Below are 14,856 nucleotides of genomic sequence, written 5' to 3'. Positions count from 1 at the left end.
TACCAGAGTGTACTCAGAAAAAGTAGGCCGGGCACCTTTTACTTGTGATGGACTAAACTGGCTTTTCAAATCCATTTTGAGGGCTCCTCATTAATACACAGGGTGGTGTTCACCAGCAACAACACCAAGAAGTTATACACCATGGGCAACATGATCTGAAGTTGCAAACTGTATCCTGGACTAAGGTCAGCTACAGATTACATGACTCCCAGGTAATGGAAATCACATTCAGCAGTCTGGTGTGAATCCATAAGAGGAACCCAACTAGGGCTACAAAAGCTATGATAACTTTCAGCTCGTTCCCATACCACAATGTTATCACAGACTCACAGCAAGTTTTAGTCTGGAAGGTACCTCTGGAGGCTTCTTCTCCAAGTCTCTGCTCACAGCTGGGTTAACTCCAAGACTAGATCAGGGTGCTCAGGATCTTGTCCAGGTGAGCTCTGAGCACCTCCAAGGGTGGAGATTCCCCAGCCTCTCTTGACACTTGTGCCACCCTGAACCACCTTTGCGGCAAGGGGAGAATTTCTTTTTAATGCATAGATAGAATTTCCCTTGTTAGGAAATTTCCTAACTACCTAATCTAGTCTTTGTCTTCAGATACAAATCTTGAAATGCAATTGGTTATATGCAATTCACAAGTAGCTACGTGTGTTTACCAATGACATTTCACATATGGATCTGTGGTAAACTTACCATATTAGGAATTTCCCTTGTTATAAGTTGTGACTGTTGTCTCTTGTCCTTTCACTGTTCTCTGGGAAGAGTTTGGCTATTTTGTCTCTCTGACGTCTCCTTTAGCTACAGAAGACAGCAATTAGGCCACTCCCCCTTTAGCCTTCTCCTCTCTTCTCTAGCCTCTCCTAATGAACTATGTATAATGTGTCCTGCAGTCTCTAAGACTATACTAATTCCAGGTACAGAGAAAGAAACAAGAACTGTAGACTGTGTTAGGGAAGGTTTTCTGGTTGTTATTTTTTTTTTTCATTGTTTTTTTACCATTAAGAGAGATACTCTGTTCTCCTGTACACTACCAATGGTTCCACCTGACTATGGTCTAATCCTTGGTTCTGAACCTCCTTTTTCTCAAGGTTTTTGGCAGACTTACAAGTTTTGCCTTGAAGCCTCAGGCTTCTGCTCAGGCTGTCTCCAAGTTGCTATATTGCCCACATACACACAGCTCTCAGCCTCTCTCTTGCTGGACCTGATTTTCTTCCAGGCAGATCCTTTTCTCAGGTTATCAACTGAAGAACCTCTAATTTGTAGCTGACAACTATGTTCCTTCCTTTATTTAATAGCAAACCAGAGTAAAGATCGTTATTACTGTCAATGCAAGACCGTGCTGCATTTGGCAGCTAACTCGTCCGTTTGAAGACTAACAGGAAAGTAGTGCATGGAAGAAATAAAGCCAACTTAGAAAAAACATCATGTTTCAAAAACTCCTTAAACTTCTGGGCGCAATAACCATGAAGAGAGGTTTGGGGTAGTGCATGGGGGGAAAGTGAAATGAAGGCACGACAAAGAATGGAGAACATTTTAAGACAAATGATTTATGAATACTTTTCCACTATTTTAGGAAGAAGTTACCATGTGCCTCTGGCACATGTGCTGGTTAAGGAAATTCTGTGAATCAGAAGACTAGTACAAATGTGAGGGGACAGAGATAAATTTCCACATTTCTTCCCACAGCAGGATCATAGAAAAGTGGGAAGGGACCACTGGAGGTGTGGTGTCTCCTCCAACTCCCTTCTCAGAGTTGTGCTAATTCCAAGGTGAGTCCTGAACATCTCCAAGGGTGGAGATTCCCCAGACCCTCTGGGCATCTCTGCCAGTGCTGAACCACCCTTGGGGGAGGGGAACATATTTTCCTTATACACCGTTAGAATTTCCCCTGTTGCAAGTTGTGTCCATTGCCTCTTGCACTGTGCCCCTCTGAAAAGAGTCTGACTCAATCTTTGCCAAAATCCCCCTTGAGATGGTTGATGACATCACTTAGACCATCCCCCTTTAGCGTTTTCTCCCTTAGGCTGAGCAACCCCAGCCTCCTCAGCCTCTCCTCATATACCATTACTCCAACCTCCAGCCATCTTACTGGCCCTTCGCGTCTCTCTTATATGGGGAGCCCAAAACTTTACACACTGATATTTCTGTTCTCCACACCACTGACGAAGTATTTGTGTAGTAGTTTCCTGTTCACATTATCACTTTCTGTCATACTTGCCATCATGTCCTGCCCTTAGATGTTGCTACTCCTTACATGAAGGTTTTTTTTTTTTAACTTCTGTTCTCTACTCAATCCTTATTGATTTTATGGCCAGACCTTGGTGCTCTCCAAGTTGAACAATGTCCATGGCCAGCAGGGACTGAATAATTAATAGTACATTAATAGGTGTCACTTTTCCTATGACCTTCCCTTTCTTTCGCTGCCACCAGTTACACGAGAAAAGAACGAACTCCTGTTGCTAGAACGGAGAGGTATCTGTGGAGAACCTGCCTGAGAGCAGGAGATCTCACAGCAAGAGGCTAAATGAGTTGTACATTAGATGTCACATATAGGAAGACACTTGCCTCCAAGAGGAGCCCCGAAGCAACATCCAACTCCAACTGCGCAAGCCGCCACCAGGAGGTCGAGCTGCCTATGCACATTCTGGAACAGAGAGTGCAGCCAGAGAAGGGCATGCTGGGGTTAGAGGGAGCAAAGCCAAGGGGTTAGGATCCAGAACAATGAAACAAAGCAACAGCCAGCAGCAGATTCAGCCATTGCTATTACAAATAGCAGGCTCTACACACTTTAGTGCAGTCTTTAGTACTGTCAGCTGGTCTTCAGCAGTGACATCTGGTCCTTATGCACAGACAGGATCTACTCAGGTAGAACAGCACCTCCCCTTGTTGTATTACACAGCCAGTTTCTGCTAGGAGCCTGTATGTAAAGCAGTTTCCTACGTTTAGCTAGATATGCAGTTAATAGATTTTTGTATACAACTAGTCAATACAGTGATCAGCCTGCAGAGGCTGTTCTGTGACAGCAAAAGCCTAGAGACAGTGTCAGTGTCTATAATTAGCAATGCTGTATAAATTCGTCTTCAAGACAAATTGATCTTTGTCTGCAGCTACTTTTTTATAGAGACAATGATCACAGTGCAAAGGTATCAGCATCATGAGATTGAAAACTTGTCAAATGCATATTCCTAAACACCCTCTGTGTAATTGGTAACATTGGTGGTCCTGCACAGTTATTTGACTGTATATTTGGCCTCCCACTACCGTTTTCTTTGGCTTGTATTTTAGTACTCTACAGCAGTATGGTGACTTCAGTCCATATGTTTCCCTTGTGTTTTGCGGCCTACCAGTACTATCCTATGTGTCTTACGAGTTCAACCTGTGGAAGAGCTGTATGCAGAGACATGTGCCTTACCTCATACACACCACAGAAGATTGACATGAACTTGCTGAGTACGGCAGCACAGATACTGGCAATATGCACAAAAGGACCCTGCAAGAGAAGAGGAGAAGAAAATCAGAGAGGGTTACCCTCTGGTTACTGACAACCATTTAGCCATTGCAGATTTCATAATTTCTCTTTGGCCATCTCAGCCAGTCCTCCAATCTTCTTTTTTTTTTTTTTTTCCCCCTCTTAAAGACTACCTGACTTTTTAGTTCTTTGATATTTTCTATATCAAGCCTTTCAAAGTAGAAGGAAAATGGCAAATGGAAGATAAGTGTTGCTGGGAAGAGCAGAGCTTTGAGAAGAGAAATGGTGGCAAAAGAAAGAAAACATTTATGGACTCTTCTTCCACAGACAACCCCTCTCACCTCCCAGACCCTGGCCACTACTGCACATGAACAGAGCAATATTTACCTCTTTCCCTACAGGCATGCCACTTCCAAGCCCAGCTGTGAGGCCCACAACTTTGGCCACAAAAGCTTTGAGAGTGAGATATTCCTTGAGGACCACTCCCCTCATAATGGTCTTGAGCTCTGGGATCCCAGACCCTGAAAACAGCAGCAGAGCAGGGGATGAACAAAACCCGCAGGCAAAAGGAATAAGAAAAAGAGACAGACAGAAACAGATCTTGCCATGCCTTCCGCCCTCACCAACAGCCTGTGGAGAGACGAGGTGGCAGAAAATGGCCGCAAACAGAATAAGAACAAGTGGGTATGTGACCCACGCCAGATACTGCATAGGAACATTCGGGTGCAGCTCTCTGTACATCCACTTGTAGGCTGTAGACAGACAAACAAAAGAAGTTGTCAGTAACCACAGCTGCTCCAAACAGGTTGGTAGACATCAAAGAATCACATGCTTGCTAAACCTGCCCATACTAAACCTCCCTGAGAAATGCTATCCTAAAGTCCTCATTTTCCAAGACAAGCCTTGTTACATTTTGAGTATGAGTTCTCAAATAAAACAGGCATTCTGCAGGAATGGATAGAAGTGGCTCTCTGTTCTTAGACACGATTAATACCTGTGCCCAAATGTGGTATAAGAAGAGGTGTGTTACATGCAGTTGTGAGGACGAATTACTGTACAGGGTCTTTTCATTTGACAGCCTGAGGGCTTTATGTGGGGCCTGAAGGACAATAAAGTGGTCCACCAACAGCTAGTGCCCTCTCCTCCATCTCAATCACATGAAAAATTGTTCCTTCTTAAAAAAACTAGCTTAAAAGCTCTGCTTATGATTTGCCTTTTAGAGCAGCAGCATAAAGGGAACTGTGCCAACTGTTAGAAGAGCAGTGGTACCATTGCTCAGCCAGGTACAACAGCACAAGCTGCCGAGAATCCAAACTGAACAGCAGCTCCTGTGCAGTTCATTTTCTTTGCCTGAGCTGGCTCCCCACACAGCAAGAGGCTGAGACTTGGTGGAGGGAAAGAAAAAAACCCCAAAGAACTCAGCTGCAGGGAGTATGAAGGACAGGGCCCCTCTGAGACTGGGAGGGTAAGCCAGACGCCTGGTAGATGGGGAAGCTCTAGAGGGAGGAACACTGGGCTGAAGGAATATTGGGAGCTTTGAGGAACTGCGGTGTCTGGTGGACGGCAGCAGCCAAGAGCACCGAGAGGAAAGGATTGGTGTGCGTGTGCAGGTCAGGATCGGGGCACTGAGGGTAAGGACAAAGGAATAGTGCAGTTAACGGGATGTGGGCAATGTTGTGTGTGCGTGTGTGCACCGAGATGGGGGCAGGGGGACTGAAAGATCTTGTAATTGTTATAGCTGGCAAAGGGGAGAGGGACGACAGGAAAAATGCAGGGAAGATGTCCCTGCTCATTGCAGGGGGGTTGGACTAGATGACCTTTAAAGGTCTCTTCCAATCCAGACTATTCTATGATTCTATGATATTAGACAGTGATTAGGAGATCTTTGTGAAAAGAGCCAAAGGAGAGAGCACTATGTGGGCATGTAGCAGGCAACTGCAGGGCACTGTATAAAAAAAATTGGAAAGAACAATAATGAGGCAGTAACAGTGTCAGCAGAGCATCTAAGAGCCCCTTCCCCTCCCCACCCCCCATGCGCTCAATAGACCTGGGGAGGATGGCAACCAGTATAATAGGAAGGACCACAGTACCACTTCTTTTTGCCCCTACATATTCAAGGGAGCAGGAGGGAAAGGGAGTCAAAATAATGCTTTGTCTTTGGCTCATACACATATCCTCTGTTTCTGCCTGCTTACTTCCAAATTTTTCCCTGCCATCTCTTTAAAACCCTCTCCCTATTTAACCTGTTCTCTACTATGTTGCAAGTACTTCAAACTTCCCAGGCAGCGAGGGATGAGGATGGGACACTGATGTTAAAGGAGGAGGAACATTGGTCACTGGGCTTTGTAAAACGTTCATACAATTTAAGGTGTGCTTTTGCAACACCTGAATGGGACCCACCCTGTAGGCTCTTCGCACTGGCATAATCCATTCCCCAGCTCACCAACGCCATGACCAGACCCAACAGAACCAAGAAAATCCAGTCCTCTCCAAGCTTCTTGGTAACGTATTTCTGGATGCGTCTAGCACAGTCTGTGGAGGGAAGAGTGAACCAGAAAAACTGAGGGAACGTAGATGAAGCCTGTGTCTGCCTCTCCTCTCCTATGCTGAGAACTGACTACAATAAGGATTTATTTAGAAACATCATGGGCTTAGTGTTGAAGGAATGGTACCTATGCCTCTCCTACACAGTCCTGCAAAATCTGATGCAGTTTCAAAAAAAAAAGGGGGGGGGGGTGGAATTTAACATCTCATGCACTAACAGCAAAACTCTGACACGAGAAAGTCCTTTTCCTCCCGTTCCACAGAGCTGTTATGGAAAAAAGCATTAACTTGGGACTGGTCTTTTTCCCAAACAGATCTTGGCTCTTTCTATGATGAAAGTTGGCATTAAAAAGTCTTTTGGATCCACTGTGACTCCCTTTTCCTTCCTTCTCTGCTTCTCCCCAGTCACAATTTTCTTGCTTAAATTCTGTCTCTCTGGCTGGCCTACGCAATATCTGGTCATAGGGTCATGAAAGATGAATTGTCCCTACCTTGACATTTGGAATAGTGCTCTTCTTTGATCTCTACTTGACTCTCACGTTTCAGGGGTCTTTCATTGTTCTTTTGGGCCTGCTTCTTATTCAGTAGTTTTGCTGCTTCCTTCTCTGCAAAGTCGGTTATCTGGTCTGTGTATTGGCCATAAAGCTAGAGGAGCAGAAAGCAAGAGGAAAAGGTAAGGCAAATGCCTCTTCACAAATAGCATTAAAGATGAAAAGGCAGATCTACTAACAGTCAGAGGTGCAGACCCGAATGTACCGAAGCAGGGAGACAGAGACACAGAAACTCTCAGACAGATGCAGCTCATTTTTTGTACGTTTTCCTTTCTGGTTCCCTCTTCCCAACCTCTGAAAAATCTTTTCATCTCCTTTTTGAGGGTACAAGATATGATCACAGAATATTAATTGATTTCTAATATCCTGAGAAAGAGCCGGCTCTGGTCTGAGGAGAGTGAGCAGGCTTTCTGGAAGTACAAAAGAAGGTCAAAATAGTTCACACGAGGCTGCCACTCTCAGGGCTGTCTCATAGACTTCAGCAGCACTGTGAAACATCTCTGAAGGTTTTGAGAGGTATTACACTATCAAACAGGCTGCAGGAATGTCCTGCATCTGTTCCTCCTGCTGCCAAGGAAAGCTCAACAGGGCACACAGCCACTGATGGTGCCTGCGGAGGAAAAGAAGCAGCATCAGCTAAGATATATCCCAGGGTACTCCACACCTCCTCGCATTATTTACCCAAATCATCATGCTAAGTACTCCCATGTCTCCAACTGCTCTGAATTTCTTAACTACCTAATCTAGTCTTTGTCTTCAGATACAAATCTTGAAATGCAATTGGTTATATGCAATTCCCAAGTAGCTACATGCGTTTACCAACGACATTTCACACATGGATCTGTAGTTAACTTGACAGTTGTGCCATCTTGTCAACGAGATCTCAAGGGAACTTGAAGGATCCTGACTGTGCCCCCTTGGTTTTTTATTGGACTCCCTCAAGAGCAGCTATCCTATCTCGCTCTTTCAGAGTACAGGTGGGGAAGTGTGCATTCGAGAAGCAAAGAATAAGCCTCTCCTCATCACATGCCCTTCAATTAACCAGCTTTGACTTTACTTGAGGTCAGGTTGCCACCTGATGCATGGCCTGTGATCTTGGCACTTCCCACCTGCCAGAATGTAACCCTTTGAGTCCTTCCCAGCCCAACATCTGCTTCTCTAAGATTTTCTGAGTGACATGAGGAGAGTGAGCAATGCTTCGATCAGCAAAATCAGATACTTCAGCTGGAGAATGACAAGACATGAGAGATATAAAGCACTACCTTAGCTTAGGTAGCTAAGGAGGTAAAGCTTAAGAGACATTTCTATTTGACAGCTTTGTGTCTCCTCCTTCCGCAGTGGCACAGGAGATGTTGCTTCTGTTCCCTGAGGATCTCCATGAACTGAAACATCACCTGTACAACGGGGATAATGCAGCTGACCTGTTTTTAAGAGAATTTGAGATCAAACAGATTCAGAGACTCACAGAAAGATTTACACTGGAAGGCACCTTTGGAGGTTTCTAGTCCAAGCCTCTGCTTACAGCATGGAAACTCCAAAGCCAGACCAGGCTGCTCAAGACCTTGTCCAGGCAACTCCTAAACATCTCCAAGGGTGGAAATTCCCAGCTTCTCTGAGCATCTGTTTCAGTGCTCTGCCAATTCATATTTCCACATAACAAATATGACTGAAGGTCCTAAGTAGTTTATTTATTTGCATATGTTCCTCAAGAGACACTTGAACCATATGCAACAGCTCCCTTAGAAATCCCTAGTGCTTTTTTCACAGAACACACATCTAGGCTTTTTAAAATCATCCTGTTCTTAAGGTGGCTTACCTGCTGTCTCTTAAACAAATTGATCCTATCTGAACATCTGAAAGTATTCTTCCATTCATCACTGTATTGGAAGCTGACAAACTTATATGTAATTATTAACCGATTATCAACACACTCTAGGCAAATTAAGCAATGCAGACTCTTTTCAGTGAGGAATGGCCGTGCTCTGACCCCCATAATACAGGGAGGACAGTGAAACGTCAGGCTGAAGGACTTGACAGACTTCATATACAAGGTAAGCTGCCACATACAGAATCCAGTCCTAAATAGCAGACTGCTCCTTTTTTCTCTAACTGTGTCTATTTCAGACAGAAAGGCCAAGTACTAGCAGATTTTAGACAAATGCATCTTCGCATCACCTCAGCTAATGTTTCATTGCCTTTACATGGTCATGAGGGATGGGTTTATATCAAATACAGCTTAATCCAAACTACGAACTCAAACCTGTGCCAGGTATGATGTTCACATTAGAATCTTCCATCTGCCCAGATGGAACAGCATGACAGTATACTAGTATGAATGGTAAAAGTCCTCATACGGTATCCTAGTTCACTGCTTCTATCTAGGTGGAAAATAGGGCACTCAGGATGTGGAAAAAAAGGAGTTAGTCTCTGGACATAAAATTAAGGTTCTGTCCTGGAGAACAAGTTAGTCTCAACTCACTTAAAGAATGCTTCATGCACGTGCTTTGCTTCTCCAGGACTCTGGCACTACTTAAAATGGTAGGAGATTGTGGGACAGAGAAAGAATCCAGAAATCAGACAATGACCTTAGAACAAAATTAGGTTAGGCAAGAAATATCCACTCCATTAGAAGACATATAAAACTAAAAATATAACACAGTAGGAGTTAGACTGTTCTTTCTTCTGATGCTCCCTCTCTAACACAAGGAACACAGGGTTTCTGAGCACCAGAAAAACCAAAGGGAATTTTAAATGATGCCAATTACCACCTAAAGGGTTGAGCCAGAAAAGGTACTATCATGCCTAGCTTGGCTAAATGCTGAGTGAGAACATGATAATGATGCAAAACCAGCTGAAGGTATAAATACCGCTAAAGGGAGGGAAGAAAAAAACCCAAAAAACATCCAGGGAGAAAGCACAACCAGGGTAAAGTTCATTTTCGGGGAGGGAGCTTTTATTAACGTTTAACTGTAAACCAGCAGGGTTTGTTTTTCCAAAAAAGATGGGGAAGTTTCATTGCTTCAGTAACGGAGGAAAAGCTGCACAGAATTTCAGGGGAAAATATGTACAGCGCCACAATCTCAGGACTCTTCTGGGAGCTATTTTCTGAGAGCTCAGCACCTGCGCAGAACTGCCCTCTGCTCACAGTCCAAAGCCTAAGCTATTTCCCATGCCATTCGGACTGAACAATATGTTCTCCACAGCATACTCCAGTCCTGAAATCTCTTCCTCCAGCACTGCCAGCGCATACTGGTTTTAAGCTGCTGCTCCCGGCCTTTGAGGCAGCCTTGGGCTCTACTGCCCATCCCTTTTACTCCCGCCTTGTAGCCATGCTGTTCTTCCTGAAATATCTTCCTTAGGTTTTTTTTTCTGATGGATCACAAAAGAGTAGCCGTATTTGGTCTCAAAGGTGAAACCTCCCAAAACTCACTTCATAAGTAAATTTCAATGTCAGTAAAAAGTCTAGGCTCAACTGCTTAGACATAGAGTCAATGAGGCACATGTGAGGGGCAGGGGACAGCAACAAAATAATAGTTCTTCCTGAAGAACAGAAGGCAAAGGGGAGATCCAACAGCAGTCCCACCACCTGAAGGCAGAGGGGGGTTGGAGAAAAACATCAGAGGGAGACTTTTTGGAGGGACACAGTGAAGGATGAAAGGAAAAAGGGGTAACCTGCAAGAAAGGAAAGTCTGTGAAAAAAGAAAACATGTCGCCATCATGCCCCAGGGTGGTTCAGCACAGGAACAGCTGCCCAGAGGGGCTGGGGAATCTTCAGTCTTGGAGATGTTCAGAACATGCTTGGACAAGGCCCTGGACAACCTGACCCAGCTTTGGAGTCAGCTCTGCTGTGAGCAGGGGCTTGGGCTAGAGACCTCCAGAGGTCCCCTCCCACCAACATCTTTCTGAGTCTGTTATTCTATATTACTGCATTGCTAATTACTCATTACACATCCCTCCCACTACACCCATCTGTCTACTGCTGAGGGAGCTCTCTGCCATGAACACCCTTTCTACAGTCACGAATAACACAGCTTCTAAATACCTCACCAGCTGGAGCTGCTTTCTCATGCAGAAAGAAAACAATACAAAATCCTACAATGTATGAGAATGTATACTTTAATCAATGTATTTTATTACATCATCTGTCATCTATCTACTCTCTGTTAGTTGTTCAGAATTATGTATATATTACTATTGTTATTCTGCTACTACTATTATTATCTATTAATTACTATATGTTTTTTAACTATCAATTATCTAAAGGTCCCAGGCCAAATACTGAGATTCCACTGCTCTGGAGCCTATGTAAACCCAATCAAATGACAAAGCCAGTCTGAAATGGCTTCCAACCTACATATAAAACAGAAGGCAACAGGCAGCAAAAGAAAAGGGCACAACAGAATCAAAATCTCTCTCTGCCAACGACTTTTTCACATGACAGTGGGGAAAGAAATCTTAATGGAAATCTGCATGGACATGGATGAAAACATGTGCAGCAGGTTGTTTTTCATGCTAATAGCATGTGTGCATCTGTGTACGAGATGTGTACATTAACACGCATATTTATATTTAGCTGCGTATGCATGAATGGCTAGCAAAATATACATATGCACAGCAAGCCTGGTTTTGCCAGAATATGTCCGCATACAAAGTTTCATACATAAACATACATGCATCCATGTGTATTTGATTGTTTATGTAAAAGTATTTCTAGGGCATATTTTTCAGTAAATCTTTAAACATGGCTGTCTGTTTTTAGGACTGCAAATTGTGTTCACAAATGCATGCTTGCTTGGGGACTTCACTGCCTGAAGGTATGCATGGGAAGGCATTTGATGGCCTGCTTGTCTGTGCGTGAGGTTGTCTGTCTGCAAGCACTGACCAGCAGGATCTCTGGATCTGGGAAGAAAGACATTCCAGTGCCAGGTAGCAAGAGCACGGAGGTAGGTTGTATTGCCTCACTGTGTCATCTGCGCCTGCTTGCGAGAGTGGTTTTAGCTGTGTGTGGAACAGCGTATCGGGTGGGTACATGTGAACTGGGATGTTTTTGTGCATGGATGTGCTTTACTGGAGGAACGATTTGCAGCCCACAGCCCCCAACTCACTAATGGTTCATGTAGCACAAGGTGCCTTTCCTTAGCCCACCTCAGCTCTCCAGCCCTAGGCCTTGCTCCACTCGCACCCCACAGGGCAGGCGTGTGCCATCCTCCCAGCGAAGCGGTGACACTCACCCGGGGCCAGCCAGGGACTTGGGCATGGCTGATGGGGGTGGCCGCTCGGCAGCAAGCGGCGATTCGAAGGCTGAATCCCAGCGGAGCTCAGCTCCAGCTGGCTGCATGCACCTCTCCATCCCGTCCCACCACGGGCTCACCCTGTTAGCGTGGCTGTTGCAGCCGAACCATTGCCTTACATTAGTGTAAATAAAGCATAAACTGCTCCAGTCAGACCTCTGTCCAGACACCTTCCCGTTTGGGCTGTTGCTTCCAAATCAGCCAGGGAGTGGTTTTGGAAGAGTTTAGTGCAGGAGACATTTGCAAACTCTCATATGTTTTAGGCAGTTTTGGAAGAGAAATTCCTGAATATGGCCATGGAACTGATTCTCTAATCTTTTGCAGTGTGGCACATATAATCCTCACTGGGATGCTTATCTACTGGAAGAGATTTTCTTGGTGGCAAATGTGGCTTTTTCCCTATCAGTAAATCACAAAAGTCTTCAGGAGATGATGAGTGCATCCCCTCCCTCATCCCCCGATCATTCACCAAAGTATTCATGTAAGGGGATTTGTATTCATGTAAGGAGAACCGTCCGCTCTGTATGAATTTCATATTCACACGCTCACTCCCTCATCATTTGACTGGATCCTTTGTTGCTTTAAAGCCCTCTTATGTCGGCTTAGTCTGAGCAGAGTGGTAGGAAATAAGACACCAGGACTCCGCTGCAAAACCTCCCCTCTGCAGGAGGCTGTCCCAAAAGGAGAGGTAGAGGAGATACAGAGGGTAATGGAACAAGAAGCCATAACCAGAGTACATATGTGTCCCAGATATCTTTCTGCACCGCTGCTTGTACGAACCAGAGCAAGAGTCAGGTCAGTTTAAGGGTTAGAAAATCCCTCACTTACAACTCCCCTAAGAGCTACCAAAACCACCAGTATCCATGTATGGGTCTATGACCATGAATTGCTTTTTGGTCAGAGAAGTCAGAACAGAGCTCCGCATGACTTTGTCTATACTGTGCAGATAGATACCCATCTATATATATCACTGGTCTCTTTGTTTTTATTCACTCTTCTGTTCTACTTAATATCACTATGCAGCTGAAGGCATCTGCAGTTTCTCTTCACTGTCACACATACATTAATGGCTTCATTGATTTTCCCCATCCCAGCTTGCCCATTCTAACTCTCTTTGTGTCCATGGCAGGCGAAAATGACCTCTGACTCAAAATGCTTATAGCGCTCCTGGATATAAGTACCACCATGAAAGTGAATGCCTGACCTGGGAGTCAACAAGGGAAGGGGAGAGTTGGTAGGGTTGGGAATGGAGAGGGATGTGTGCTCTACAGCACCATTCTGGGGGCCCCAAGAGCCTATGTGATCCCAGGGAGACCTGTGCTGCCACAAATGTCCCAGTTGTCCAGCCCTACCTGTGGGTAGCTGAGGGAGTTCTCCAGGTAGTGCAGGTCGTCCCCTGTCCCCCCGGCCTCGCGTCCTGCCTCCAAAGGTATCCCGTAACGGGTGCATTTCTCAAAGCAGACATAGTTGTATTGCGGTGTGCCCCCCCACAAAGCTGACTTCGAGCTGGGTTCCTGCGTCATGGTCTCTGAGCTCTCCGTGCCTCTACTCTTCCTCACGCTCAGTTGTAACGGAGCTGCCGCTCTGGGCCTTACCTAGAACCACCTCATGTTCTGGCCGAGAGCATGGCCTCCACACTTTCTTCTGCTCCCTCCTTCTTTTCTTTCTCTCCTCAGACCACCCTGACTTGTCCTGTTCCTGCACTCACTTTCTCTCTGTCCCTCCTCCTCCTCCTCCTTGTGTCTCTCTCACTTTCTCCCCTTCCTGCGCAAAGGCAGTGATTGCAGGGTTTAACTATATTTATAGCAACCTTCCTCTGCCACATGATTCCCCAGTGCCGTGTCTGATCTCAGCAAAAGGCACTAACTCGGCTGGGATTGAATATCAGGTGTGAGCAAGAGGGGAACTCCTGAAGGAGAGGGAAGGGGGAGGTGGGGGAGGAGGAAAGAAGACGATAAGACAGACAGAGCTAGACGTACAGAGACAGAAAGCAGACAGGAGGAAGCAGAAATGGTTATCCAGGAGATCTCTTCTTTTACACCTCTCCATCCTGACCAAGCTATGTTTGCAATGAGAGCAAAACTCAGTGGGCTTCCTCCTTCTCTCTCCAGATACCAGGTGTCCAAAAGACTGAGTGACAGTCATAAAGATGCCAGCAACTATGCGGAGACAGAACAAGATGGGTGCACACTCACTGCTCACTGTCCCAAGACAGTTTTCCTAAGTCCATGGTCCAGAACAGAAGCAGCAAGCCCTAAGGGAGAAATCAGGCATCCCTGTAAACTGCTGTGCATTACAGCTTAATCTCAGCTTTTCCATGTGCCCTTATGGGGAACACTTTAGACTTTTGAAGAATGTCACCAAACTTCTCTGTGGGTATTCAGTTATGGCTATATGCAGAAATTTATTCTTGCTGCTCACTTTTCCACAGGCTAGAGCATTCAACAGCTTTTCCTCTCCACTCTACCACTTGTTTCTCAGCCAGGCAAAAAAGCAATGAGCTCAGCCAACGGCAGTGAGCTACCAGCCCGTGACAGGAATGAGAAGCATGTTCCAGCAGCATGGTCTTAGAGACACCTCCCAGTGCTGTCAGTGTGCTGCCTGTAACCATATGTCTTTTGATGGCTATTAATCAATGAAAAGCAGTGAGTTCAAGTTCCTAGACATTGTGTACAAGAAGACCCCACATGCCTCGAACATAGTCACTAAAGAGCTGCTATTAACTCCTTCCTCCTCTTGCGTACTATCACCTCTCCAGAATAATGCTTTCCAAGCTTCTCACACTGCAGGATAAGAGATATGCAGGTAGGATGGCGGTGGGGGGAGAGAGAGGCAAAACACCCTTCTTTTTGGTCCAGAACAGTAGTCTCATTATTTCATTTTGCAGACCCCTGTAATACATTTCTCCTGGAGGCTCATTTTGCTTTTCCTCAGTCTGCATGATCCTCCAGAGCAGGGTACAGAGAAAATCTCCAAGAGGAAGACACACTTGATTTCC

General features: G+C 45.3%; 1 protein-coding gene across 1 annotated transcript in view; it reads right to left on the bottom strand.

Moving 5' to 3' along the window:
- The window catches only part of CLCN1 (chloride voltage-gated channel 1), a 77,575-nt gene that overhangs the window by 34,599 nt on the left and 28,120 nt on the right, over window positions 1–14,856 (bottom strand). Inside the window, exons 4-9 of the mRNA XM_087755999.1 lie at window positions 6,508–6,661; window positions 5,873–6,004; window positions 4,096–4,224; window positions 3,860–3,993; window positions 3,416–3,493; window positions 2,569–2,647 (exon numbers count right to left, since the gene is read on the bottom strand). Coding sequence (XP_087612125.1) covers window positions 2,569–2,647; window positions 3,416–3,493; window positions 3,860–3,993; window positions 4,096–4,224; window positions 5,873–6,004; window positions 6,508–6,661 — 706 coding nt within the window. The remainder of the gene's footprint in view (window positions 1–2,568; window positions 2,648–3,415; window positions 3,494–3,859; window positions 3,994–4,095; window positions 4,225–5,872; window positions 6,005–6,507; window positions 6,662–14,856) is intronic.

Source organism: Nipponia nippon, unplaced genomic scaffold (assembly GCF_047370975.1).
Source record: "Nipponia nippon isolate SJK-2023a ecotype South Korea unplaced genomic scaffold, ASM4737097v1 scaffold_2, whole genome shotgun sequence".
Lineage (NCBI taxonomy): Eukaryota > Metazoa > Chordata > Aves > Pelecaniformes > Threskiornithidae > Nipponia > Nipponia nippon.
This window is presented reverse-complemented; position numbering and strand designations above follow the sequence as displayed.